This window comes from Neovison vison, chromosome 7, assembly GCF_020171115.1.
Source record: "Neovison vison isolate M4711 chromosome 7, ASM_NN_V1, whole genome shotgun sequence".
NCBI lineage: Eukaryota > Metazoa > Chordata > Mammalia > Carnivora > Mustelidae > Neogale > Neogale vison.
This window is the reverse complement of record NC_058097.1, coordinates 131,168,320-131,193,144: the sequence shown is the minus strand read 5'-3', so window position 1 is coordinate 131,193,144 and position 24,825 is coordinate 131,168,320. Positions and strand designations below refer to the sequence as shown.

General features: G+C 41.5%; 2 protein-coding genes across 4 annotated transcripts in view; both read left to right on the top strand.

Moving 5' to 3' along the window:
• Positions 1-17,361, top strand: part of HEPHL1 (hephaestin like 1) — an 88,840-nt gene extending 71,479 nt beyond the window's left edge. For both annotated transcript variants that reach the window (XM_044258303.1, XM_044258302.1), the window contains 5 exons: positions 6,679-6,901; positions 8,188-8,327; positions 14,552-14,714; positions 15,160-15,231; positions 15,326-17,361. In XM_044258303.1, the coding sequence (XP_044114238.1) occupies positions 6,679-6,901; positions 8,188-8,327; positions 14,552-14,714; positions 15,160-15,231; positions 15,326-15,528 (801 nt within the window). In that variant the 3' untranslated portion in view covers positions 15,529-17,361. The remainder of the gene's footprint in view (positions 1-6,678; positions 6,902-8,187; positions 8,328-14,551; positions 14,715-15,159; positions 15,232-15,325) is intronic.
• Positions 17,362-20,780: 3,419 nt separating this feature from the next.
• Positions 20,781-24,825, top strand: part of PANX1 (pannexin 1) — a 43,340-nt gene continuing 39,295 nt past the window's right edge. For both annotated transcript variants that reach the window (XR_006385631.1, XM_044258301.1), the window contains exon 1: positions 20,781-21,160. Coding sequence is in view for 1 of the 2 variants with exons in the window: in XM_044258301.1 (XP_044114236.1) it covers positions 20,980-21,160 (181 nt within the window). In the remaining variant the exon portion in view is untranslated. The remainder of the gene's footprint in view (positions 21,161-24,825) is intronic.

Here is a 24,825-nt window from a genome sequence, read left to right as displayed (position 1 = left end):
TTCTTTCTCTCTCTCTCTTTCTCTCCATCCACCCATCCTCTTACTATCCTAAATAAATAAATAAAGTCTTTGTTTTAAAAAAAGGCAAAGGAAACAACAGAACTAAAAGACAACCTACAGAATGGGAGAAAATGCAAATTCACATCTCTGATAAAGGGTTAGTCCCAAAATATATAAAAACTTACCTAAACCAACACCCAAAAAACAAATAATCCAGTTAATAAATGCTCAGAAAACATGAACAGACATTATTCCACAGAATGCAACAGACACATGGAAAGATACTCCATATCACTCATCATCAGGGAAATACAAATCAAAACCAGGATGAGATACCACCTCTCACCTGTCAGAGTGGCTAAAATCAACAACACAGGAAATCCCAGATTTTGGCAAGGATGCGGAAAAGGGAAACCCTCTTGCACTGTTGGTGGGAATACAAGCTGGTACAGTCATTCTGAAAAACAGTATGGAGGTTCCCCAAAAACTTAAAAATAGAACTACTTTATGATCCAGCAATTGCACTGCTAGCTATTTATCTAAAGGATATAAAAATACAGATTCAAAGGGGTGAATGCCATCCAATGTTTATAGGAGCATGATCAACAATAGCCAAACTATGGAAAAAGTCCAAATGTCCATTGATTAATGAATGGATAAAGAAGACGTGATGTGTGTGTGTGTGTGCGCGGCGCGCGTGTACACGCGTGATGGAGTATTACTTGATCATCAAAAAGAATGAAACCTTGTCAATTATAATGACATGGCTGGAGCTAGAGAGCATTATACTAAGGGAAAAAAGTCAGTTGGAGAAAGACAAATACCTATGATTTCACTCAGATGTGGAACTTAAGAAACAAAACAGGTGAGCATAAGGGAAGGGGGGAAAGAGAGAGAGGGAAGCAAACCATCAGAGACTCTTAATGATAGAGAACAAACTGAAAGTTGATGGCGGGGAGCAGAGGAAACGGGCAAATAGGTAATGAGTATGAAGGAGGGCACTTGTCGTGATGAGTACTGTGTGTTATATATAAGGAATGAATCCCTGAATTCTGCTCCCGAAATAATATTACACTAAATGTTAACTAACTAGAATTTAAATAAAAACTTCAAACATTAAGAAAAGTTCACCTGAAAACTCTAATTCCAGTTACATCTATTAAATTCACTTGTTTTTTAACTTATGAAAATTTCATCATACAAATTATTTTTCTTGTTAACAAAATTCTTAACAGAGGTAATGTAGACTTATTTAATTAATAAACCCAGGTAGAATAAAAGTTGTAGGTCTGCATTATTGAATGTTAATAATTCTAAACACATGTACATTTTAATTAAGCTATCAAACTTAATTAGCTTTAATACTGAATACTTTTCCCAGATCACATGAACCCAGAAAGCATTTGGGTTAATTTCTATTATATTTTTGAGAATTTTATAAATACTTAATTCATTTAAGTATTTAATTTTCTTTAAATCAATTAAATAGAGCTCTTTTACAAATTCATCTTGGCAATACTATCTACCACACACACACACAGATATAAATGGATCTTATAGATTCTGTTCTAAAATGTTGCCATGAATCAAGCACAATAATACAAAATCCAATAGTTATAAAAGAAGTTAGATCTAAATTGTGTTACTGATAGATGGAAGAAGTTATGATTACCTATTAAGATGGTCAAAGCTTTTTATTACTATTTGTGGAGAAGATGTGATTTTTCATTTGCCCAAGTTCCAAAGAAACTCCCCACTTCCTTGTTTTTCTTCTGATAAGAATTACCTCCATGAAGTTTGTATTGCAAAGACATGACTAGAAAAGAGTCCCTGGAGAACACCAGGTAAATATTTCCAGTCTCAAAGGCACATGGAAGGAATGCCAGAACAGGCCAGAACTATTTCCTGAGGCCAGAATTTTTACAGTATTTGCAAGCTTTTTGTAATAAATAGATGAGGTGTGGGGGATTAGTAAATTGGTAATAGGTGGATTTTGAATTGTCTCTAGAGCTGCATTTTTGGTTTTGTCAAGATTTGTAAAATAAGGGTAGTTGCTTTAATTCCTGAAAGAATTGGGTTGCAGCCTAAATGATAGCAAGGGGCTGATGTACCCACCTAACCTCATTATTTTTAATTTGGCTTTTTAAAAAACATATGTCAGGAGAGGATTTCCAGCTAAGTGAAAATCAAAAAATTTCTATGGATTTAGAACTGTTTGTATCTGGAATGCTTTAGTAAATCCTTCTACAAATGCTTGAGATGTTTTCCTTTCCCTCTGGATACATCATTTCATTTTTGCCAGGTAATCTAAAATAATTTCTCTCAGGGTCTCATTATCAGCTTCCAATTTGGTCAACTTCTTGCCACAGGACTACTTTAAAAATTCTTGTAAATATCTTGTCACCTTTCAGCCAGGAAAATATTTCTGGCAGTACTGAATACTCCTTGTATAGAAAAGCAGTCCCTAAAGAGGGTAAAAGATACTAATTTCCCAAGATCCAAAGTCACACGCAAAGATAGGCAAGAGAAAGAAATGGCAACCTGCATGTCCCAGGCAGGCAGAAAGCCACGTCAAGTTCTTAAGACATAAACAGGAAGGCAATAGTTGTCCCTGGGAGAGAAATGATCAGTAACCAACAGGTATGGATTTGGAAAGGAAAGGACAATGTGAAGTTTTATTTTCCTTTCTTAACTAGACACTACAGACAGATGTTCGGGAGACCTGACTCTTGGTAAGAATTCTTACCCTTTTCTGACTTTTGCCAGTTTTCTCAGGATCCCCACTTTAGGTTCCACTGTCTATTAGGATTTGGCAAGGTTTTTCATTCATTTTAATTTTAGTTTCCCCTGGGCTCTTTAAGGGAATAATGTAACAGTTTACCAAAAAAATCTGTCAGGGTCTTATCAACTCTGGGGGTAGGGGGCGTTATGAGGGGCTCTTCTTTGTAGGTAAATATGGGGCCATTTGAGTGGTTATTGAAGAATTTGCACAAAACTTGTGAGAATGGTTTTCCTCCTTATGTCTCAGTTGATTACAAATGAGGCATCAATTTCTGGGCCAGTGTTTTGATGATGGACTCCAAGGAGCATGTAATGAAGAAGTCCTAAGTATTGTTTCAGATACCTTTTGCATCTTTAATTTTTCATTAGACTTTTGCAAAGACATTTTGCATGAAGTTATTTTGGAATCTTAAAGCCTTTTGGAAGCTTTACATCACAGTTAAAATAGGTATCCCATTCTCTCTGCTTGATTTGGAAACCTTGTTTGTAAGTGTACTTCTTAAATCAACGATCTTGTCTCATTGGAATGTTCCCCATGATGGCCATTGTAATTCTAGGTTGTCTTTAGTTAGATTTTGCCATTTTAGTAGTATATATAGTTTCTGGGGCTGTAGTTCCAAGACATAAAATAAGTAGATGTTCCAGAAGGTGGTATGCTCAACTCTTTGAAATTTGAGGGTCTCTCTCTCTCTCTCTCTTTCTTTTTTTCAGCTAAGCCTTTGGGTCTCTTGGAGTCAAACTAAAACCCAACAGGGCTGTGCCACTGGGTTGGGGATTATGTGGTGTTTTACACTGTGCCTTGTTACTTGGACATTTTCTTGAGGTTTATGAATGACTGAGTGTCAATCTAACCTGTTCTGTGACCAACTTATTCTACCACAAGAGTCTTAGAATTTAGTAGCAGATGCTCTAATAGCTTTTAAGTGCTCAATCCATGCCCACCAATTTTGTAGCTTTTGGCTTCCAAGATTCCATTAGCAATAGCCTTTATCTACACAAAACAAATAAAACAAAATTCTATTTTGGACCCAACCCAGCTTTCAAGTTAGATCCGGTCCAACTCCAACCAGTAACGACCAGCAGTTCCCAATGTAGAATTTGGGGACTGAACCAAGGGCTGGGGATTCCAGTCCAATGGAGAACTGTGGAAAGCTAATTAGAGTGGGAGCTTGACGCAAAGAGGGTAGAGCTCAGAACCAAGTAGAACTTATCCACAACCCTCAGAAATGGTAAGAAAGAGAATTCAGAGGGTCTGCAGGTATCATGCCTGTTTCTCACTGTTCCTGAAAGCCATCAGGAGTGTTCTTTGGATTCCATCACTGCTACGAATTCTCTTAAAAAACAAAACTCAACTGAGTACACTCTAGAGTCCTAAAGGCTTTATTCAATAACTTATGAATCAAGGAGCATCCTACCTAGCAGATAGATCAGAGTTCCAAAGAGCTGCACAGAATGAAAGACTTTCATAGGCAGAAAGAGATGGGATAAGGAAGTTACTAGTGAAAAATGGATTATTTGTGGCAAGCTCACCTTCCTTTAGGGGATGGCAGAGGTCTAAGAAGCAGATTACCTCATTGGTCATGACGGGTAACTCCAGATTAAGACTCTACTCTGGGGAGAGGTTGAAATGGTAGTTAAGTTAGGTATTAAATCTCAGTTTGGTGATGTGGGCTTTGCATAAGTGACTCCATTTGGAGTCTATTATCTCTTTGTAAACAGTAGTTATTACAGAAACAGTATGGCCAGCAAAGTAAAAAAAAATATTTACTATCTGGTGCTTTACCAAAAAAAGTTTGCCAACCCTCAATCTAAAGTATGGGTTAAAAAAAATCAGCAAATAAAATCCCCATGTGTCAGTTACCAAATTTAGAACTTACACTACATCAAAAATTAATGATCTACTACATATTGACTAATTGAACATAATAATAATAATAAAATAATTTACAAGGTAGCTGGAAGCAAAAGAGGATGTGTAAATAGATAATCATAAAATAAAAATATATTTTAATGTAATTTATATCATGGTTTTTGATGTGAGAAATCTATCATTTGTAAAGGTATTGCCATTGCCATTGGACTTGGGAAAGAAAGCATACTCCAAACATAACTGAAACTGCAAACTAGTTGAATAATAAGTAGATTAGCTTAGCAATTAGAGATTCTGAAATTCTGAATTCAAGTCAGATATGTGTATATAAAACAACTAGTCTCTAATTACATGTCATAAATCAAAATCCAAACTAAAATCATACCTGATATATAATGTAAGCATTGTCCATTATTTTTAAGAAGAGAAAGGATTATCTAAACTTATATTTTAGATGCTGTATTAACATCCCTGAGTTGTATTGTACAGTGCAAGAGTTCAGGAGAGAAATACAAGACACCTGAAAAAATAAAATTACATATTGGAATTATGGGAAACCCACATTTGTTTATTCCTTTGTGCCTCCCAATAAATATTTATTGAGCACTTGTGATATGCAAATGTTCCTACCAAGTTTTATGAAGGATGCAAATATTCCTGTCTTGAAAGAATTTATCATCTTTGGGTAAAATAATACATGTGCACACCCATAATTATAATACAACTTGGAGTCTGGTGAGTTCAGTAGGAATATAGGGCTATAGAGGGAGCATTAGAAAGAGAGTCTAAGAAGAAAGAACATTATGAGTAAAGCTGAAAATAGGAAAATAGAAGGTGTGTTTGGGAAATGTTCAGCATCCTGCTGGCCACCATCTAAGGTACAAAAGGAAAGTAGTTTGGGGGAACTTAAGGTAGAAAAATCCACTGGGGGAGCACATGAGGACCTTAAGGACCTGTCAAGAGTTTGTATTTATCCAGCAGGAATATCACTGGAAAAACACTGAAGACTGCTAGATATGGGAGTGATGAGATTGACCTGATGGTAGTAAAAAAGGATAGGCCAGAGACCAGAGAGAACCCAATTTCTAGTCCAGGGTGAGGGATTAAGATCCAACACTAGAACCATGGTGGATGGAATGGGAAAAAAGTCACAGAATGGAGAGGTATTGTGAAGGGAAAAGAAATGTAAGATTTGACAGTAAACAAGATGGGACAAAGTGAGGAAGAAAAAAGAATTAAACACTGAAATCGTTTCCTGACCTAAACAACAGGAAACAGCATAGTACTATCAACAGAAATAGAGAGTTCAGGAGAAGGAAGTGTTTTGAGGGAAATAATAAAACCCACTTTAAAAATGCTCAGTGGATTGAACTGTTGCTGGATGCACATCCAGATGGAATATCTAAATAGGCAGTTGGAAATGTGGGAGTTTTCCTCCCAAAGAAAACGTAGGGCTGAACAATTTGCCATGTGGTCATGCATGGTCCCAAATCATTTTCTAATTTCCCATAGAAAGTGGAATATAAGACCTGTATATAGTTATATAGTCTCACTTGGAAAGTGAACAGGAAAATAGAAATAAGCATTCAATTATTCAACAAATATTTGTTGAACATCTTTTAGGTACTAATCACTGGACTATGCTCTGGTGACTCAGTGATGAGTCACCTCAAAGAGGTTGCTGTAGCTCATTTTTAGGAACATTCCCACATCTTCAAGGCTTCTTAATTATTTTGTGATAGGGGACTGGGTGGCACAGTAGATTAGGTGGCTGACTCTTGGTTTCCATGCAGGTTGTGATCTCAGAGTCGTGAGATCGAGCCCCATATGGGGCTCCACACCCAGCATGGAGTCTGCTTGAAGTTCTCTCTCTCCCTCTGCCTCTCCCTTCACAAATTAATAAATAAATCTTCAAAAAAATAATTATTTTGTATTCAACAGTCTTTTCACAGTGGCCTTCCTACTAACTTAATCTGTCTTGTTAAATTATTTAAAGGCTCCTCTAATTCAGTTTATTTTTCTTTCAGGATACATATAGCGGTTTGATGGGTCCTCTGATTATTTGCAGAGAAGGAGTGTTGAATGAAAAGGGAAGAAGAAGTGATGTTGATTATGAATTCGTTCTCTTGTTTTTGGTATTTAATGAGAATGAATCCTGGTATCTGGATGACAATATTAAGAAGTATCTCAATAAAGATCCACGACATTTTAAGCGAACTGACGATTTTGAAGAGAGCAACAGAATGCATGGTATATCAGAGGTTTAAAAAGAAGACCCTTGTTGATATAAGTTTATAGAAATTCCTATAACTGTAGTAGGTCCCCAACCTCTTTCTCTGAACCCTTCCCCATTACCAGGGGCACCTGGACTAGAGAAACTCCTTTAGACCTTTCCTTCAGAGGGAATGAACTAATCCATTGATTGGCTACCAGCAAGGTCCAGTGCAACTTTGGATCAATTATGTAGGGTGCTCTATCTCAGAACTCTGGGATCCCTAAACTGTAAGATTGTAAAGTAATTCCTAAAAAAAGAATTATCACTTATGGGTATATTTCTATAAGAATACATAATAACATCAAGCTAATCAAATTTAAGGGCCTGGTTACACTGACTCAGGAACATGAAATTTTCATCATCAAATTTCTCTTTTAATGTGTCTATGTTATTTATTTAATTCTATGTACTTTAAGGTATTTTTTTAAGTGAGAGTAATATGTTCTAATTGACACATTTGTACTATCATACCAAGATACTTCTGACCAAAATATACAAAAAGATAGGCCTTGCCCAAGGTCACAAAGCTAATTATTGCTAATTATTGCTAACATTGATTAGAATATGCAGGCTGATTTCTGATTCAGCTACTTCTTCCCCTACAATTTTGCATCCCTTCCCCCAAAGTTTCTGAGTATGCTATTTTTAATAAATATAACTCATTTGCCTTGGCACAATGCACAGAATAAAAATTTAGTAGAAAGCCGAGGGAGAGTCCCCATCATGTCAACCCAGCTGGAGTTTGCTTTGGTCATTGTGAGGGCATGGGCTCAGTCCGTGTGAAGCTTTCCTCCTTTTGGCAATTCAGTCATACTTAGGAACTTGCCTCAAACTAGTTCTCAGAAAGCAAAGAGTTAAGAGAATAGCTTCTGGGTCATTCAATTTTGACTTATAGGACCTTGATTTTCTGTGCTTTAGTTCACTCATCTATAGAATGGTATAAATAAAGGCTGCTTCAGAAATAAGCCTGTAACCCACTCTATAAAGAGAATGTGCCAAACCAGCAAGCACACAGACAACACCCTGCTACCCAAGACAGAGCTTTTGAAAATAAACTGTGACTTCTCTTTTCTGGCTCTCTTTTGCAAGGATTTCTTCATTACCTGGATTTTGGGTCTAGAATGGTGGGAACATTGGTGTGAATACGATGGTTATGTGTTTATTAGGCAGATGAAAATATGGGTAACTTAAAGATCTTGAACCATTTCTAAAACCAGATTAAGTAATGACCACTAATCAAAGACTGTGTTCATCTTCTTAGCTATCAATGGAAAGATTTTTGGGAATCTCCATGGCCTTATCATGAATGAAGATACAATGACAAACTGGTATCTGTTGGGAATGGGAAGTGAAGTGGACATACATACCATCCATTATCACGCTGAGAGCTTTCTTTTCAAAGTAAGTATTAGGAATATGCTTTGGGGAAGATTTTTTGAACTCGAAGAGTCAATGTATGTTCACTGTGAATAAAGATGACTTTTGAGGGTCGTATTAGAAAATGGAAGAGAATAACGTGATTATACCCCACTCTGGTAGGTATTTCTTAATATGTGTATATATTTTGTTGTGCTTATGAGAAACTCTCCAAGCTTCAGAGGGGAGTTTTCTCATCAGTTGTATGGGGATCATTTTTACCACTCTGGATGATGCTGTTAATACTACATATAAAAGTCTGTTCCTTATCCTTAACCTTCCCCCTTTTCTTTTACTTTCTTTTTATTTCCTTTGTTTTCTATGTCATTTGCTAACAGAAAAGCCCTATCCAGTAGATACTTCAAGCTGGCTCCAAAACTTTATCTTGTCTTTTTTTTTTTCTGGCGCAGCTGAACTGGGCTGGACCATGTGTGGTCTGCCTGTCTAGCATCAAGCTGTTCCATCTTGGTGGCACTGACTGTACAGAATCACCCCGGGGGTGCTGTTTAAGGAAGAGACTTCCTTCCCACCCCTGTCCTGAGGAATCAGCATACCAGGAATAAGATCTAAATAGGCCATCATCCTGGGGTGCCTGGGTGGCTTAGTCAATTAAGAGTTTGACTTCAGCTCAGGTCATGATATTGGGGTCCTGATATCAAGCCCTGCTTCTGGCTCTGTGCTCAGCGGGGAATCTGCTTGTCCTTCCCCTTCTCCCTCTGCACCTCCTGCTGCTCATTCTCTCACTCTTGAAAATAAATAAATCAAATCTTTAAAAATAAATAAGTAAATAAATAGGCCATGGTCCCCAGAGTTAGTGAAGTCTATAGGGAGAAAGAATAGAAAAGAATGATCACATCTAATTCGTGGAAGAACCTGCATTGGTCCTTTTGTGGTTAAACAGCAATAAATAGTAACTTTAACAAACGCCTAATATTTCCCCTCTGTATATTTATTTAACATATTTAAGACACCAAATATTAGCCTACAATGACTACAGTTTACAATGACTACAGTTTACATATTAAATGGCTGTGCTGCTTTTCAGAACTTGCCTTTTTCAACTCACATCTTTAAAAATACATAAAAAATTTATAAAATTTAATAAAACTATAAAAATCATTCTATATGCCTATACAGTTATTTTGTACACATATAAACTTAAAAAATTTAAGTACAATTGCCATTGAGCAAAAGCCCCTTAATTTAGTGTACAGTTCTATTTGGGGCAGCACATATGATAGCATAATCAATACTGATTAACATCCTCATTACCTCCTTAAATGTCCTTGTTGCACTTTCTAAAGGAAGGTACTTTCTCATGCTTAATCTTTGGCAGCCACTGATCTACTTTCTGTCTCTGTAGTTTTGCCTTTCCTGAAATGTCAAATCTATGGAATCACACCATCTACAGCATTTTGAAACTGGCTCATTTCACTTAGGATACACGTTTGAACTGTGTCCATCCTGCGTGTTATCAGTACTTTGTCCTGTTCGATTGTTGAGCAGTATTCCAAGGTGTGAATACATTGCAGTTTGTTAATCCACTTTCCCATTGAGGGGCATTTGGGTTCTTTCTGGGTTTTAGTTATCACAAATAAAGTCATTGTTTCCCCTCCCTTTCCCTATGATCCTCTGCACTATTTCTTATATTCCACATATGAGTGAAACCACAAGATAACTGTCTTTCTCTGATTGACTTATTTCACTTACCATAATACCCTCCAGCTCCAACCATGTTGATGTAAATGGTAGGTAGTCATCCTTTCTGATGGCTGGGTAATATTATATTGTATGTACAAAACACATCTTCTTTATCCATTCATCTGCTGAAAGACATCTCAGCTCCTTCCACAGTTTGGCTTTTGTGGACATTGCTACTATGAACATTGGGATGCAGATGCCCATTCTTTTCACTTCATCTGTATCTTTAGGATAAATAACCAGTAGTGCAATTGCTGGGTCATAGGGTGGCTCTATTTTCAACTTTTTGAGGAACCTCCATGCTGTTCTCCGGAGTGGCTGTACCAGCTTGCATTCCCACCAACAATGAAAGAGTGTTCCCCTTCCTCCACATCCTTGCCAACATTTGTTTTTCCTGTCTTGTTAATTTTAGCCCTTCTAACTGGTGTAAGGTGGTATCTCATTGTAGTTTTAATTTGTATTTCCCTGATGCCAAGTAATATAGAACATTTTTTTCATGTGTCTGTTGTCCATTTGTATTTCTTCTTTGAAGAAGTGTCTGCTCCTGTATTCTGCCAATTTTTTGACTGGATTATCTACTTTTTGGGCGTTGAGTTTGAGTTCTTTATAGATCTTGGATACCAGCCCTTTGTTTGTTATGTCATTTGCAAATATCTTCTCCCATTCTCTAGGTTGTTGACTGTTTCCTTTGCCTTGCAAAAGTTTTTTATCTTTATGAAGTCCTAATAGTTAATTTTTTGCCTTTGTTTCACTTGCCTTTAGAGATGTGTCTTGCAAGAAGTTGCTGTGGCCAAGGTCGAAGAGATTACTGCCTGTGTTCTCCTCTAGGATTTTGATTGATTCCTGTCTCACATTTAGGTCTTTCACCCATTTTGAGTTTATCTTTGTGTATGGTGTAAGAGAATGGTCCAGTCTCATTCCGCATGTGGCTGTCCAATTTTCCCAGCACCATTTATTGAAGAGACTGTCTTTTTTCTATCAGATATTCTTTCCTACTTTGTTGAAGACTAGTTGACCATAGAGTTGAGCATCCATTTCTGGAATCTCTATTCTGTTCTATTGATCTATGTGTCTGTTTTTGTGCCAGTACCATCCTGTCTTGATGATCACAGCCTTGTAATATTGCTTGAAGTCAGGCACTGTGTGGGCCCCCAGCTTTGGTTTTCTTTTTCAACATTCCCCTGGATATTCAGAGTCTTTTCTGGTTCCATACAAATTTTAGGATTGTTTGTTTCAGCTCTGTGAAAAATGTTGATGGTATTTGGATTTGATTGCATTGAATGTGTAGATTGCTCTGGGCAGTATAGATATTTTAACAATGTTTATTCTTCCAATCCATGAGCATGGAATGTTTTTTCCATCTCAGCATACAGATCTTGAATATATTTTGTTGGATTATTACCTAAGCAATAGCATGGGTTTTGGTGATAGTATAAGTTGCATTGTCTCTATTTCAATTTCTAATTTTTAATTACCAATATATAGAAGTATAATTGATTTTTGTATAATTGATTGTGTATCCTACAACTTTGCTAAAAAGTTCTAGTAGCTTTTTTGTAGATTTTGGGGTGATGGTTTCTTACATAGACAATCTTATTTTCTGTGAATTGGGATGGTTTTATTTCTTTATTCAATCTGTATGACTTTTATTTCTTGTCTTGCCTTATTGCACTGGCTAGGACCTCAAATGTTGAATCTGAATGGTGAAAGGAAATATCCTCACCTTAGTCTTGGTGGGGGGGTGGGGGAAGTACTCAGTTACTCATCACTGAATATAAAGTTTGCTTTAGGGTTTTTGTAGTTCCTATTAATAAGTGAAAGGAGGTTTTTTTTTTCTATTCTTAGTTTGCTGATAGTTTTTTCATAAACAGATGTTAAATTCTATCAAATGTGCTTTCTGCATCTATTGAGATGATCACATTTTTCTTCTTTAGTTTGTGGATGATTTTCTTTAGTATATTTGTCATTGACATAGATTCATTTTCAAATATTGAGCCAGTTTTCAATCTCAGGATCAATCATACTTTGTCACAATGCATTATCTTTTGTATATATTATTGGATTCATGCTAGTATTTTTTAAAGATTTTACATTTATGTTCATGAAAAATATTCATTGTAGCTTTCTCTTCTCATATAGTATTAGGGTAATGTATAGGTAAAGTACTAAGGCATCAGGGTAATGCTGGCCTCATGAGTTGGAAGTGGTCTGTCCTCTTCTATTTTCCAGTAGGATTTGTTTAGTACTGGTATTATTTCTTCTTTAAATGTTCGTAGAATTTGCCAATGAAGCCATCTGGACCCAGAGTTTTAATTTATTAGAAAGTTTTAATATAGTTCCAGTTTCTTTTTTTTTAATTTATCTTTATTTTTATTTTTTTTCATTTATTTATTTTCAGCACAACAGTATCAATATTTTTTCACCACACCCAGTGCTCCATGCAATCCGTGCCCTCTATAATACCCACCACCTGGTACCCCGACCTCCCACCCCACCGCCACTTCAAACCCCTCAGATTGTTTTTCAGAGTCCGTAGTCTCTCATGATTCACCTCCCCTTCCAATTTACCCCAACCCTCTTCTCTCTAACTCCCCATGTCCTCCATGCTTTTTGTTATGCTCCACAAATAAGTGAAACCATATGATAATTGACTCTCTCTGCTTGACTTATTTCACTCAGCATAATCTCTTCCAGTCCCGTCCATGTTGCTACAAAAGTTGGGTATTCATCGTTTCTGATGGAGGCATAATACTCCATAGTGTATATGGACCACATCTTCCGTATTCATTTGTCCATTGAAGGGCATCTTGGTTCTTTCCATAGTTTGGCGACCGTGGCCATTGTTGCTATAAACATTGGGGTACAGATGGCCCTTCTTTTCACGACATCTGTATCTTTGGGGTAAATACCCAGGAGTGCAATGGCAGGGTCATAGGGAAGTTCTATTTTTAATTTCTCGAGGAATCTCCACACTGTTCTCCAAAGAGGCTGCACCAACTTGCATTCCCACCAACAGTGTAAGAGGGCTCCCCTTTCTCCACATCCTCTCCAACACATGTTGTTTCCTGTCTTGCTAATTTTGGCCATTCTAACTGGTGTAAGGTGATATCTCAATATGGTCAAATAATCTTCGACAAAACAGGAAAAAATATACAGTGGAAAAAAGACAGTCTCTTCAATAAATGGTGCTGGGAAAACTGGGAAGCTATATGTAGAAGAATGAAACCCGAACATTCTCTTACACCATACACAAAGATAAACTCAAAATGGATAAAAGACCTCAGTGTGAGACAGGAATCCATCAGAATCCTAGAGGAGAACATAGGCAGTAATCTCTTCGATATCAGCCACAGCAACTTCTTTCACGATATGTCTCCAAAGGCAAAGGAAACAAAAGCGAAGATGAACTTTTGGGACTTCATCAAAATCAAAAGCTTCTTCACAGCAAAGAAAACAGTCAAGAAAACAAAGAGGCAACCCACAGAATGGGAGAAAATATTTGCAAATGACAGTACAGACAAAAGGTTGATATCAGGATCTATCATGAACTCCTCAAACTCAACACACACAAAACAGACAATCATATCAAAAAATGGGCAGAAGATATGGATGGACACTTCTCCAATAAAGACATACAAATGACTATCAGACACATGAAAAAATGTTCATCATCACTAGCCATCAGGGAGATTCAAATTAAAACTAATTCCAGTTTCTTTAATAGATAATCTGAACAGTGAACCTAGGTAATTTTCATCTTAAGGAATTTGTCCATACCATACAAGTTGTAGAATTCACAGGTAGTTATTCATAATATTCCTTTATTATGCTTTCCAATGCCTGGAAAGTCTTAGTGACATCCCCTATTTCATTCCTAATATTTGTAATATGTGTCTTTTTTTTCTTGGTCAGTTTGTCCAGGGGGTTGCATTAGTTACTGTTTTATAACAAATTACCCCAAAACTTAGTGTCCTAAAACAACAAATGCTAACTCACAGTTTTTCTGGGTCAGAAATCTGGGAGTAGTTTAGCTAGTCAGTCGTGACCCAGCATTTCTCATGAGGCTGTAATCAAGATGTCAGCTGGAGCAGTAGTCATAGGTTTGACTGGGACTGGAGAATCCACATCCAAACTCACTCATGGGGCTACTGACTGAAAGCTTCATTTCTTCACCACATGGGTATGCCATGGGAGCAGACTTCCCCCAGGGTGAGTGATCCAAGAGAAGAGAGCAACAGAGAGAGTCTAAGTTTTTTAGAAGTAGAATGCCATCACTTCTTCCACATGCTATTGCTCTCACAGACCAACTTTCATACAATATAGAAGGGGACTACAATGGTTATAAATAGCAGGAGGCAGGGATCATTGGGGGCATTGTGGAGGATGGTATCACATCTTAATGACCTGTTCAAGGAATTGGTTTTTGTTTTCTTTGATTTATCTCTATTATTTTTCCATTCTCCATTTTATTGATTTCTGCTCTTATCTTTATTACCTTCTTTCTGCAGATAGATAAATCTTATCGAGGAGATGTGTATGATCTCTTTCCTGGGACATTCCAAACCATTGAGTTGTTTGCTGATCACCCAGGGACATGGTTGATACACTGTCACGTGTCTGACCACATCCATGCTGGCATGGAGACAACCTACACAGTCCTTCGGAACATAGGTACGGCTTTCTGTACCAGGCTTCCTGTAGGCCCTGAAAATAGGAGACTTAAGAGCCCCCAAGGGCTCAGAGTCAAGTAAGAGAGACAGACATATAAACAGTAACTATTATAGAATATGATACGTGCCAACATAGAATGCAGAGTACAGGGCTCTGTGGAGATAATGGTGATAATGGTTAACAACGTAGGGACATGAGCAAACATTCTAGAAGTTATAATGATTCAGATGGATCTTACTGGGTGAGCAGAAGCTTGAAAGGTAGATGGGGTAAGGACAGTGTGTGTATAGGTATGTAAAATAGTAAGAACTTAAGAAAGCCCTGCAGATACAAACAGGATAAAGTCCTCCTTGGTAAAATGGCATAACCCTTGAAATAACTCATGTCATGAAAAGAATCTACTTTTGTTGTTTATAAAACAATCAATTTTGTCATCTTCATCCAGACAACAGGATCCCTTACTCCACGAAATCTCCATCTGGAGGAGCATCCCACCCAGCCACAGTGCCCCCCAATGGTAATGATACCCTCCCTGAATCCCTCATGCCAATGGTCAGCATTTACTCTCTAGGGAAGGGCAGAGGACTGACACCTCACTTTTCTTTTCACAGAAGAACCTGGCAAGGAGCAGCTTTATTTCTTTGGCAAGAATCTGGGTCCTAGGGGAGCCAAAGCAGCCTTGGTCATCCTCTTCATCCTTGGACTCCTCCTCCTGATCTCCACAGTGATTCTCTCCCTCAGACTGCGGTCGGCAAGGAAGCAGGTCGCATACCGGGAAGTCCAGTCCTGTGCACTCCCCACGGATGCTCTGTGAACCAGCTGGTCGTCCTCAGCAGGGAAACTGGACACGGCATCGTTCATTAAGACAGGTTTACATTATATCTTGGATCAGGCTTTGATCCTCCAGAACACAATCATAGCAATTTGCTTTTACTTATTTATTTTTTTAATGGGCTGTGAATAATCCTCAGGTATAAAATACAGAAAGAAGAACAGGTGTGACTGAGAAAACACAGTCTGTTCTCTGAAAGAATTTGCTGAAGTGGGACAACCCTCTGAAAGATAGCTTTATTTTCCTTTTTTTTTTTTTTTTTTGTTTTAAATTCTTAGATTAGACGGTGCTTCCTCAGCTAACCATCCAAGTTTCTAGATGGACGACTTTGGGAGTTATACTGCTTCAGGCACCTAAGTGGAATGGCACTGATTTTTCAACACTATATAATGTTACATAAGATATTTCCCTTAGTCATTTCAGGGAAAATAACTTCTTGAGGAGTTCATGAAAATGTCTAAACCACTATCTGCTGATAGAATTTGACCAAATGAAGCTTTTGGAGGCCTTAGCCAGATCTCCTGGCCTTTTCCACTTTAATATAAATAGCCTGTGCTCTGTTTGCTACAGAAGGCAAAGTTATCAGCATTTAAAAAAAAAATTGCTGCTGTTTTTATGCAAACCTGCAGAGATACTTTGATGTTTACAACTCGAGTCATATGTTTTTACAAAGTTTCCATGGCAACAGGTTTTTTTGCCCCCCCCCAAAAAATCATCCAGAGAATTTGTTTTGTATTTCAGAATGTGGAAGGCCAGAAGTTCTACAAGAGAAGCATAGGATCTCCCACTGTGAAGCAGAGGCTTCCTAAAGTTTAGTGGGAGCTCCTGCGTGGGAGGGAAGCTTTACAGAAGGCGAATCTGGACTTGAGCCTTGAGTCTGATTTTTTTATTCACCTAGTGGATCTTTCAAAGTCTACATCTTCTAGGAAATAAAAACAGTCTCACCATGTGGGCAACACCAGGAGGAAGTCATCAGTGCAGCTGACTGGTGGGGAGAAGAACTCTCACAAAATTCTTGATTCCATGCCTCTTAAAGACAGCCCTTTGGGGGAGGAGGAAAAAAAAAAACCAGAAAAGAAAAGGCTAGAAAAAAAGAGAGTCCCAGTTATAAGGTTTTAAATCATTAAATTGGTTTTGAAGACATGCATTACAGTTTTCAAGGCTCAAATGCAAAAATAAATTACAAGAAAATTAAACTCAACCCATTACAAGGTGATCCACACTCTCTGTATACATGCCTAAACGTTAGGTTAAGATTGATAAAAGCAACTTTGCTTATTACTAGACTGAGAAATTGCCCTTAACTCAGAGCCAGATGCCCTGCGATGCCAATGTCAATGCCAAATGAATGATATCAGTACATTTGCCTTAGCAGATCATTTGGCTGTCCAGATGAACAAGTAGATCCTAAAAAAATACTCTGGTGGAGGGACCTTTCCTACTTTCTCATCTTCATCTTGGTGAGGGAAAATGGGTAATTTGATAGAAGTTATAGTCTTACATGAAACAGGATGCGGATGCTAATAGTTCTGTTCTTAGTTGGCTTGAACGTCATATCCAACAGTGTACCCAAAGGATTCTGAATTCCAGCCTGCTAACCACTGACAATGTGATTTTGTAGTATGTGTTCTACGGTTTTCATACATGTGTAGGCTGTATAATTTCATAGTGATAATTATATTGAATGCCTTATTTATAACTCACCTAAATAACAAATTATTTAGTTTTTTCCCCTTTTCTCTTAGTCTATTTTTTTAATGAAAATGAAGCCATAAAGTAGTTTGATTACACACCATTTCTCTTTTTAATAAAGTTTCACAGATTATGAGATGGCTACTTGCTTTTTTCTTTCTTTTTTTACTATTACCTGATCATTAGAAGTAGGGCAGGGTTGGTTAAAGGAGAATAGTCTTTCAGATACTCAGCAATTATCCTTGTTATACCTGCTAAGGGAAATGAAACAGAATAACAATATGTCTCCCAAAGAATACGACTATCCTCAAACATTGTTTCCTCAAATGTACCATACTTCTTCCTCTGCCTCAGTCCTTGAGAAAATCAATTACAATTAGATACATCTCCAGTAACAATGAAGAAGTATCCCTGCTCTTACCAGGGCAGGTCTCTTCCTTAGCTCTGGACTTATACCTTCTTGCTCTTTCAAGAACTTCATTCCCTCAGAGTTCAGCTTTTTCTACTGCATGAAGTCATTGGCAGCACCCACTATTAAAAGACAGAGGGCTGCTCTCCTTAATTTCATAACCCTCTCTAACCCAGTTTCTCTGTTCCCTTCATAGCGGAACTTTTTGCCTGTACCACCTCACCTCATGAATTCCTCAACCCATTCCAGTGACTTCCAACTCAGTGTGACTTGCTCCCACCTCACATTCTGCTATTGTCAAAATCAACAACCACGAGGCCATTTCTAATAGCTTCCTCACCTTGATCTCACTCAACCTGTCCATAACAACTGATGGCTCCTTCTTTCAAAAATACCCCATGGTCCCCTGGCTCATCACCAGGACCCCTTGCCAGCCTTCCTTCTTCCTTCAGCTCTCCCTTCTCAGTCTCTTGTTAATTCCTTCTCTCCCATCTAACTTAAGTGTTGGCATGCCTCAGGGCTTGCCACTGGGCCGTCTTCTCTCTTTTGCCCTCAGGGTTAGGCTTAATAATGTCCCCCAAAGATTTTTGAGGGTTCATCCTTGAACCTGTGCTATTTTATATGGCAAAAAGGACTATGCAGTGAAGTGAAGGATCCTGAGACAGACTACTCAGGTTGTATAAATAAAAGTCAACAGCACCCTTCTAAGAGAGGCAGAGGGACGTTTGTCTATGGAAGAAGGCCATGTGACAACTGAAGAAGGACACTGTGCCATGGCTTTGGAGTTGGAGGAAGGGGCCACAAGCCAAGAAATGCTGCTGTAAACCCTGGGAAAAGCAAGGGAACAGATTCTCATCCAGAGCCTTCAGAGGGAGCTTGGCCCAGCCGGCATCTTGTACTCCAGTGAATATGATTTTGGATTTAAGAGCTCCAGAACTGTTAGAGAATACATGAGAGCCATCAAGTTTGTGGTCATTTTTTACAGCCCTCTCCATATGTTATTTCATCCGTTTCACTTTTAATTATATCCAAATTGTTTACCTTGGTCTGGGACCCAGCCTGATTTGGCCAATGCATACCTCTCCAACTTGATCTTCAACTCTTCCCTGCTCTAGCTTTGATCAGTTCTTGTGTCCTGCTAGTTCTTTTCTGCCTCAGGACCTTTGCACACACTGCTTTCTGTGCCTGGAGTACTCTTCCTCTCCAGCACTCTCATCCCTCTATCTACCTTTCTTGGCCATCTTTGAGCTCCCCAGTCTTTCCTCTGTTATTTCCCAGAGTCACTGTTTTCCTTTGTAGTGCTTATCATAAGACATGACCATTTTATCTTTCTGTTAGTTTTATTTTCTTCTGCCTCTTTGACTGCAATGTAGGCTTCATGGAAGCAAAGACCCCTGACTTTTTTTTGCTCATTACTGCATCCCCAGCCCAGACCACAGTGCAGATACATATGGTTGTTCAGCAAATATTACTTGATTGAATATATAAGCAGAACAGATGGTGTAGTGGGCTGGACTAGTCTGACTTTGACTATTTCGGTTGCAAAAAGTCTCCTATTCAAATGTCAAGGGTCTAAAACAAAACAAACAGATTCTGGGATGCTTGCTGTGAGGTCCGCAGCTGCTTTGGCTTCCTTCTAATAAATGACACTGGAGCAAGGGTCGGGTGGGGGAAGAGCATGTATTATTCAATCCCTAAATGCACTTTACAATTAATTTTTTTTTTTAAAAAGTAATGTCATAAAAAATAAGTCTAAGAGGACGAAAAACAGCTAAGAGGAACTAAGGAGATGTGACAGCTAAACACAGTGTGGCATCCTTAGATGGGATCCTAGGGAAAAAAAAGGATACAAGGTAAACATTAAGGAGATACGAATAAACTAAATTTTCATTATTATTATTACTGTATTAATATTAATGTAATCTGATCAACATCACATTTTGTATATTAGGAGAGAGGAGCAAGCGAATTTGGAAATTGGCTGTGGCAGCTGGGAGAAATGGAAGCAGTAAAGATAGTGCTGGGTGGATGGGTGGATGGTAGTGCATTCAACCAGATAGGGAAGACAGGAGTTCAGCTGGAGGGGAAGACGGCTGCAGTCCCAGCCATTGTGAGTCCAAAGTCCTGTGAGCCATCCCAGTGCAGAGCTGTGTAAACTGCTGGATGAGCGTTCAGAGAACAGGTCAAGATGGAGCTAAGCCTGAGGGACCTGAGGGCAGACGGGGAGGTTAGCCTGCGCCCGCCCAGCAACAAAGGGCAGAGTAGGCAGCCCAGCCCAAGCAGCCTCCAGTTTAAAGGTCCCGTCAGCTGCAAAGATTGTGGGCTAGAGCATCTCCTCCTGTTTCTCCACTTCCTGTAAAGGGTTCAGAAGCAGTTGTCGGCAGCCCCTAAGCCCACCCACCGGCAGACAGCCGGGGGCCGGCTCCCGCATCAAGGCTCGGCCCACGAGCGCTGGAGGAAAAGCGCAGACTGGGGCAGCGATCATCGAAGTGTGAGACTCTGGCGCACGCAGAGCTCCCCACAGACCTGCGCCTCCACTCGCACAAGCTCCCCGGAAGGGTCCAGAGTCCCCTCTTCAACACCCTTGAACTGGCTTTTATGGCGGCCATTGCCCTTTGAAGCGTTTGCAGCTCCTTTTAAGCTGGTTCCACCGTACAGAGTTGTTAGCGGAGCGTCAAGGGGTACCGTCCAGTCCACAGGGTGAAAAGCCGCTTTCAGAAATGATTAGCAAAAATCCCGGGCTAGGAACGGGGAAGGCTGAGGCCGAGAGGGGCGCCAGCAATTTGGAGGTACTGCTCAGTGCGAAGATGCTTCTGCGGAGGCGGATCCCAGGGACCCCGCACGGGGCGGCGCCCACCCCGCCCGCGTCACCGCGGTTTCCGGCAACTCCACGCGCCCGGGCTCTCGGGCTCGCCCAGGGTCCCGGAAGAGAGCAGCGGGGCGAGCGGAGCGCGGGCGGGGCGGGGCGGCGCCGGGGGGCGGCTTCGGGCCCTGGGGCGGGGCGGAGGGGTCGCCGGAGCGCCTGCCTCTCGCGCCTGCGGATGCGGGCGAGGCGGCGAGCGGCGCGCGCAGCCGGGAACCCGTACTGGGCGAGCGCGCGGGGGCGGGCCGGCGGCGGACGAGCGAGCGCGAGAGCTCCTGCGCCCGGGCGCACTCGTCTGGAGCCGGGAGCCCCGACACACAAAGGCTGGGGGTCGGGGAGGGGATGTGTGAGCAACCGGGGAACCGGGAAAGGGAAAGCGAAAGCCGCGGGCGCGGCAGGTGACGGCGAAGGCGCGGTACCCGGGCCTGCCCTCCAGAGCCTGTCGGGCTGACCCCGGCGCGCCGCAGCCATGGCTATCGCCCACCTGGCCACCGAGTACGTGTTCTCCGACTTCTTGCTGAAGGAGCCCTCGGAGCCCAAGTTCAAGGGGCTTCGACTGGAGCTGGCAGTGGATAAGATGGTCACGTGCATCGCCGTGGGTCTGCCCCTGCTGCTCATCTCGCTGGCCTTCGCGCAGGAAATCTCGATCGGTAAGGCCGGTGCCGGAGGGGCGGGGTGGGGCCGGGCGGCGCGAGCGGGCGTTATCCGAGGAGCCCAGGTCTGGTGGGAAGAGATTCTATTGCGCGCCCCTGGAAGCCCTCTCAGGCTGCGATGGGCGTGAACGTTGGGAAGAAAGGAAGCCCCAGCCGTATGTGTATTCTTTGCCCACGTGGTTCGTTTTATATCCCTGTGGATCCTGTTTGCTTCCCTACTGCTCAGTTCTTCTGCCTGCTTCCCCACTGATCCTGAGTGTGGCTTAGCGTTCATGTCCGGCTCTTAGAACCAGCGCCCTTGCCATCAGATTTGTCGAAAACAACGGTCCCCCCTTCCCTCTCACCCTTGCATTTGTGTAATTACCTCGAAATTTGGAGCAGAGAAGTTCCTGAGTGGCTGAATGGAGGATGTGCAGAAAAGTACTCCATGAAATGTGTGTTCTCCCTTCATTACCTCACTTTGATACTGGTTGAGACTTCAGCTCTGCGGGGTCATGAGCGCTGGGAAATGACTGCACCTGGCAGGTATTAGAGGGATAATACCAGAATCCTCCACCCGGATGGTGTTGTTACGAACGTGGGATGAACAAGTTCCCATCATGTAGACTATCCTTTACTCATAATAACACTTCTGAGGTGCGAAAGTGTTTGGGGTAGGATCACATGGCTAATAAGACTGGTCTATCTCATCAGCTGTTCTGACTTACCCCACAGGAGAGGATGCTTTTGAGTCAACGGGACAGTTATAGCCTGTTCAGTAGGAGAGAAGAGAGGTGGGTGGCAATGGACCTTGGGGAGCGCTTCTATGAGAAGTTGTACTGGTCCTGAGCCCTGGAGCACAGGTGGGATTTGGATAAGCAAAGGTGAGACCTTTGCTAAGATTTTGAGATTTCACAGAATGTTACATGTTCCTGGAAGGAGAGATACGGTGACTGTCCCTGCTGAGGCAGGAGAGTTAGTCACGGTTCTTGGGATAGGAGCATGACTATGGTCTAGTCTTTTAGAACAGAGGAGTACAGACTTGATGATTTTCAGAGTGCGAAGTTATTGTTTGAGCAGAGGATGGACCTGTTGAAAGCAGTGCTTAATAAACCTGATGGTAACATGTAGGGTCTAGGGTCAAGGAGGGAAGTGGAACTAGGGAGGCCAGATGCCAGATGATGGGGCATTAAATAAGGTCTTATGCATACGTGGGGGCCAAGATTTGAAGGGGAAGGATGGGAGAGGATGATTTCTAAGAGATCAAGGAGCAATAAGCAGCCTTTGGGTACCTAGTTTTTAATAGGTCAAGAAGGGCAGATATTGACCAGAGTTGTTGGAAAGGCTGCAGACCTGAGTGACTGGAAAATGGTGGTGCCTGCAGAGGGGAGAAGCAGAGGGAGAAGAAGAGAGACTCTCCAGCAGACCCCCACCACGCTGAGTGCGGAGCCTGAGATCACCACCCGAGCTGAAATCAAGAGCCTGAGGCCTGAGCCACCCAAGTGCCCTGAGAATGGTGGTATTTTGATGGGACTTCTGAAGTTGCAGGAGGAGTTGGTTAGAAACGGCTTATGGTGAGCTTGATTTTGTGATCTACAGCACTAAATTGTTCCACTTGGCAGGAAGTTGCCAAATTCCTTGTGGAAAACAAGTGATTGGGGGTTTTTTTTTGGTCTTTGGGCAGGCAGAGTCATGCAGTTTTTCCTCCCGCCTTCCAGCTGGCAAGGAGTTGGGACTTCTGGTAGAAAGGAAAACCACCAAGTAGCTGGGGTCCTGGAGATAGTCTCTCCTTCTGCAAATGTTCTTTGAAGACCAGCTGTGGGCTGGAGCCTGTGCTAGGCACTGAGGACCCAAGAGCAAATGAGGCATGGTCCCCATTGTGGAGAGGCAGCGGTCTTGGGCCTCTGATGCCAGGAGGAGGGAGTTGGTTACCTCCTGTGATCAAGCTTAATGTCCACCCGCGTAATAGGGGCATTCCGGGGGCAGAAGCCCTCTCAACACGATCAGGTTGATGGGCTGCCAGAGGGGCGTTCGGTTGGGATTGGGAGTCGGTTTATCCAGCAGCAATCTGAGCTTATGCTAGGTGCAGAGCACTGCTGTGTGTTGAGTGGGACACAGGAGGAGGTCCAGGCATAGTCTTCTTCCTGCCTTGCAAGAGTTTACCCCCCATTTGGGGGCTCGGACAGACGTGCTGACCGGTGATGTCCAGCAGCACGTGGTTCAGTGACAAGACAGTGTCAGGCTCCGAGCGCCCAGCCACTGAGGGTTGGCGGGGACTGTGAAGCCGACTCCCCGTATTCTCACGGGCTTCTGCAGGGAGGGCAGGCACGGGGGATCCCAGCTGCTCTGGGGAACACCTATTAGGTGGAGCGCTTATTAGATAGTGCCAGAAAGAGAGAGAGTAGGGAGAAGAGAGGTACATAAATTCATGCAAGGAGTCATGTCAGGCAGCATTGAACTTTGTGCAGTGTCAGCTTTTGGGTGAAAGCAAGAACAAGCAGTGGCGCTGAAGGAGAACAGTAACAACAAAGAGAGAGGGGAGTGATTCAGTGGAGCTGTCCCCCACCACTTTAGTCAGGATCACTGGCCCCAAGCACGTGTGAGACAGGCCTGCACACTTAAAACCTGGCTTCCTCCTCCCTCATGAGAAGTCCTCCCCACCTTGCTGGTGCCTCGAATATTCTTTCCAGGTTGCACTTTGCACGTTGCATTATAACTTGTTTACGTGGCTCCCTTGCTTATGAGTTACTCCGTATTCTGTTGCTCCCTAGAAGCTGGTGTCTAGTACGGCACATGGAAGCCCTTCTGTAAGGCTTGTCACGTGAACGAGAGGTGGTAGGTTTTGGCATCATCGACGTTTGTTGAGCCTGGTGTGCACGATGGCTGTTCTTGGCAGAGGACATCAGACCCTTATAGGACAGAGAACCTGCCCCTGGGAAGATGGTTGAGCAGAAAAGATAGTCATAATCTCCTCTTACAGGACTCGTGGCATCTGGGCTGTGTCAGGTGTACAGCTGGGTGCCATGGAAAGCAGAGGGAGGGGTGGCTTCTGACTCGGGGTAACGGTCACTAGCAGAGGAAGAGTTCGAAGGGAACTCTGAAAAAGGGTTCCAGATATATGATGCAGTGCGAGCCAAAGCAGCAGGGCATGGGATGCCATGTGGCTGTGGGGCTTTAGGAGCAGGCATGGTCACGTTGGGGAAAGGAAAAAAGGGAGTCAGGTCAGTCCAGAGGTGCTGCTAGGGAAGAGGGTGCAGTAAATCTCACTGCTTTTCCATCGCTGTGTATAGAAAATGTGAAAATCACCTTTTGTGGCTACAGATACCAATTTTCCTCTCTTCCTCTGACATTGATATCCTGGTATACATCAAAATGTGTTGATTGTGATATGATATCCTCTTAAGCCTAAAATAACTTTTTGTTTTCCAGTTTCTGAAAACTGAACTTTTCATGAACCCAGTAGTCTATAAAATAGGATCCAAGTCGTAAATGGGTGACAATTTTTACTTTAAGGAAACATTTTTCTTTTAAAGAAAGAGTTCTACCAAATCTGAAAATTTGCACAGACTTTTTGGAATTAAAAAAGTACACGTGTATGGAAGCAGAGTGTGGAAGATTGGAGAGAGACCTCGCGATAAAACCGACTGGGGTTTATATTAAAGTCTTCTCCTTGGTCTTTAGCC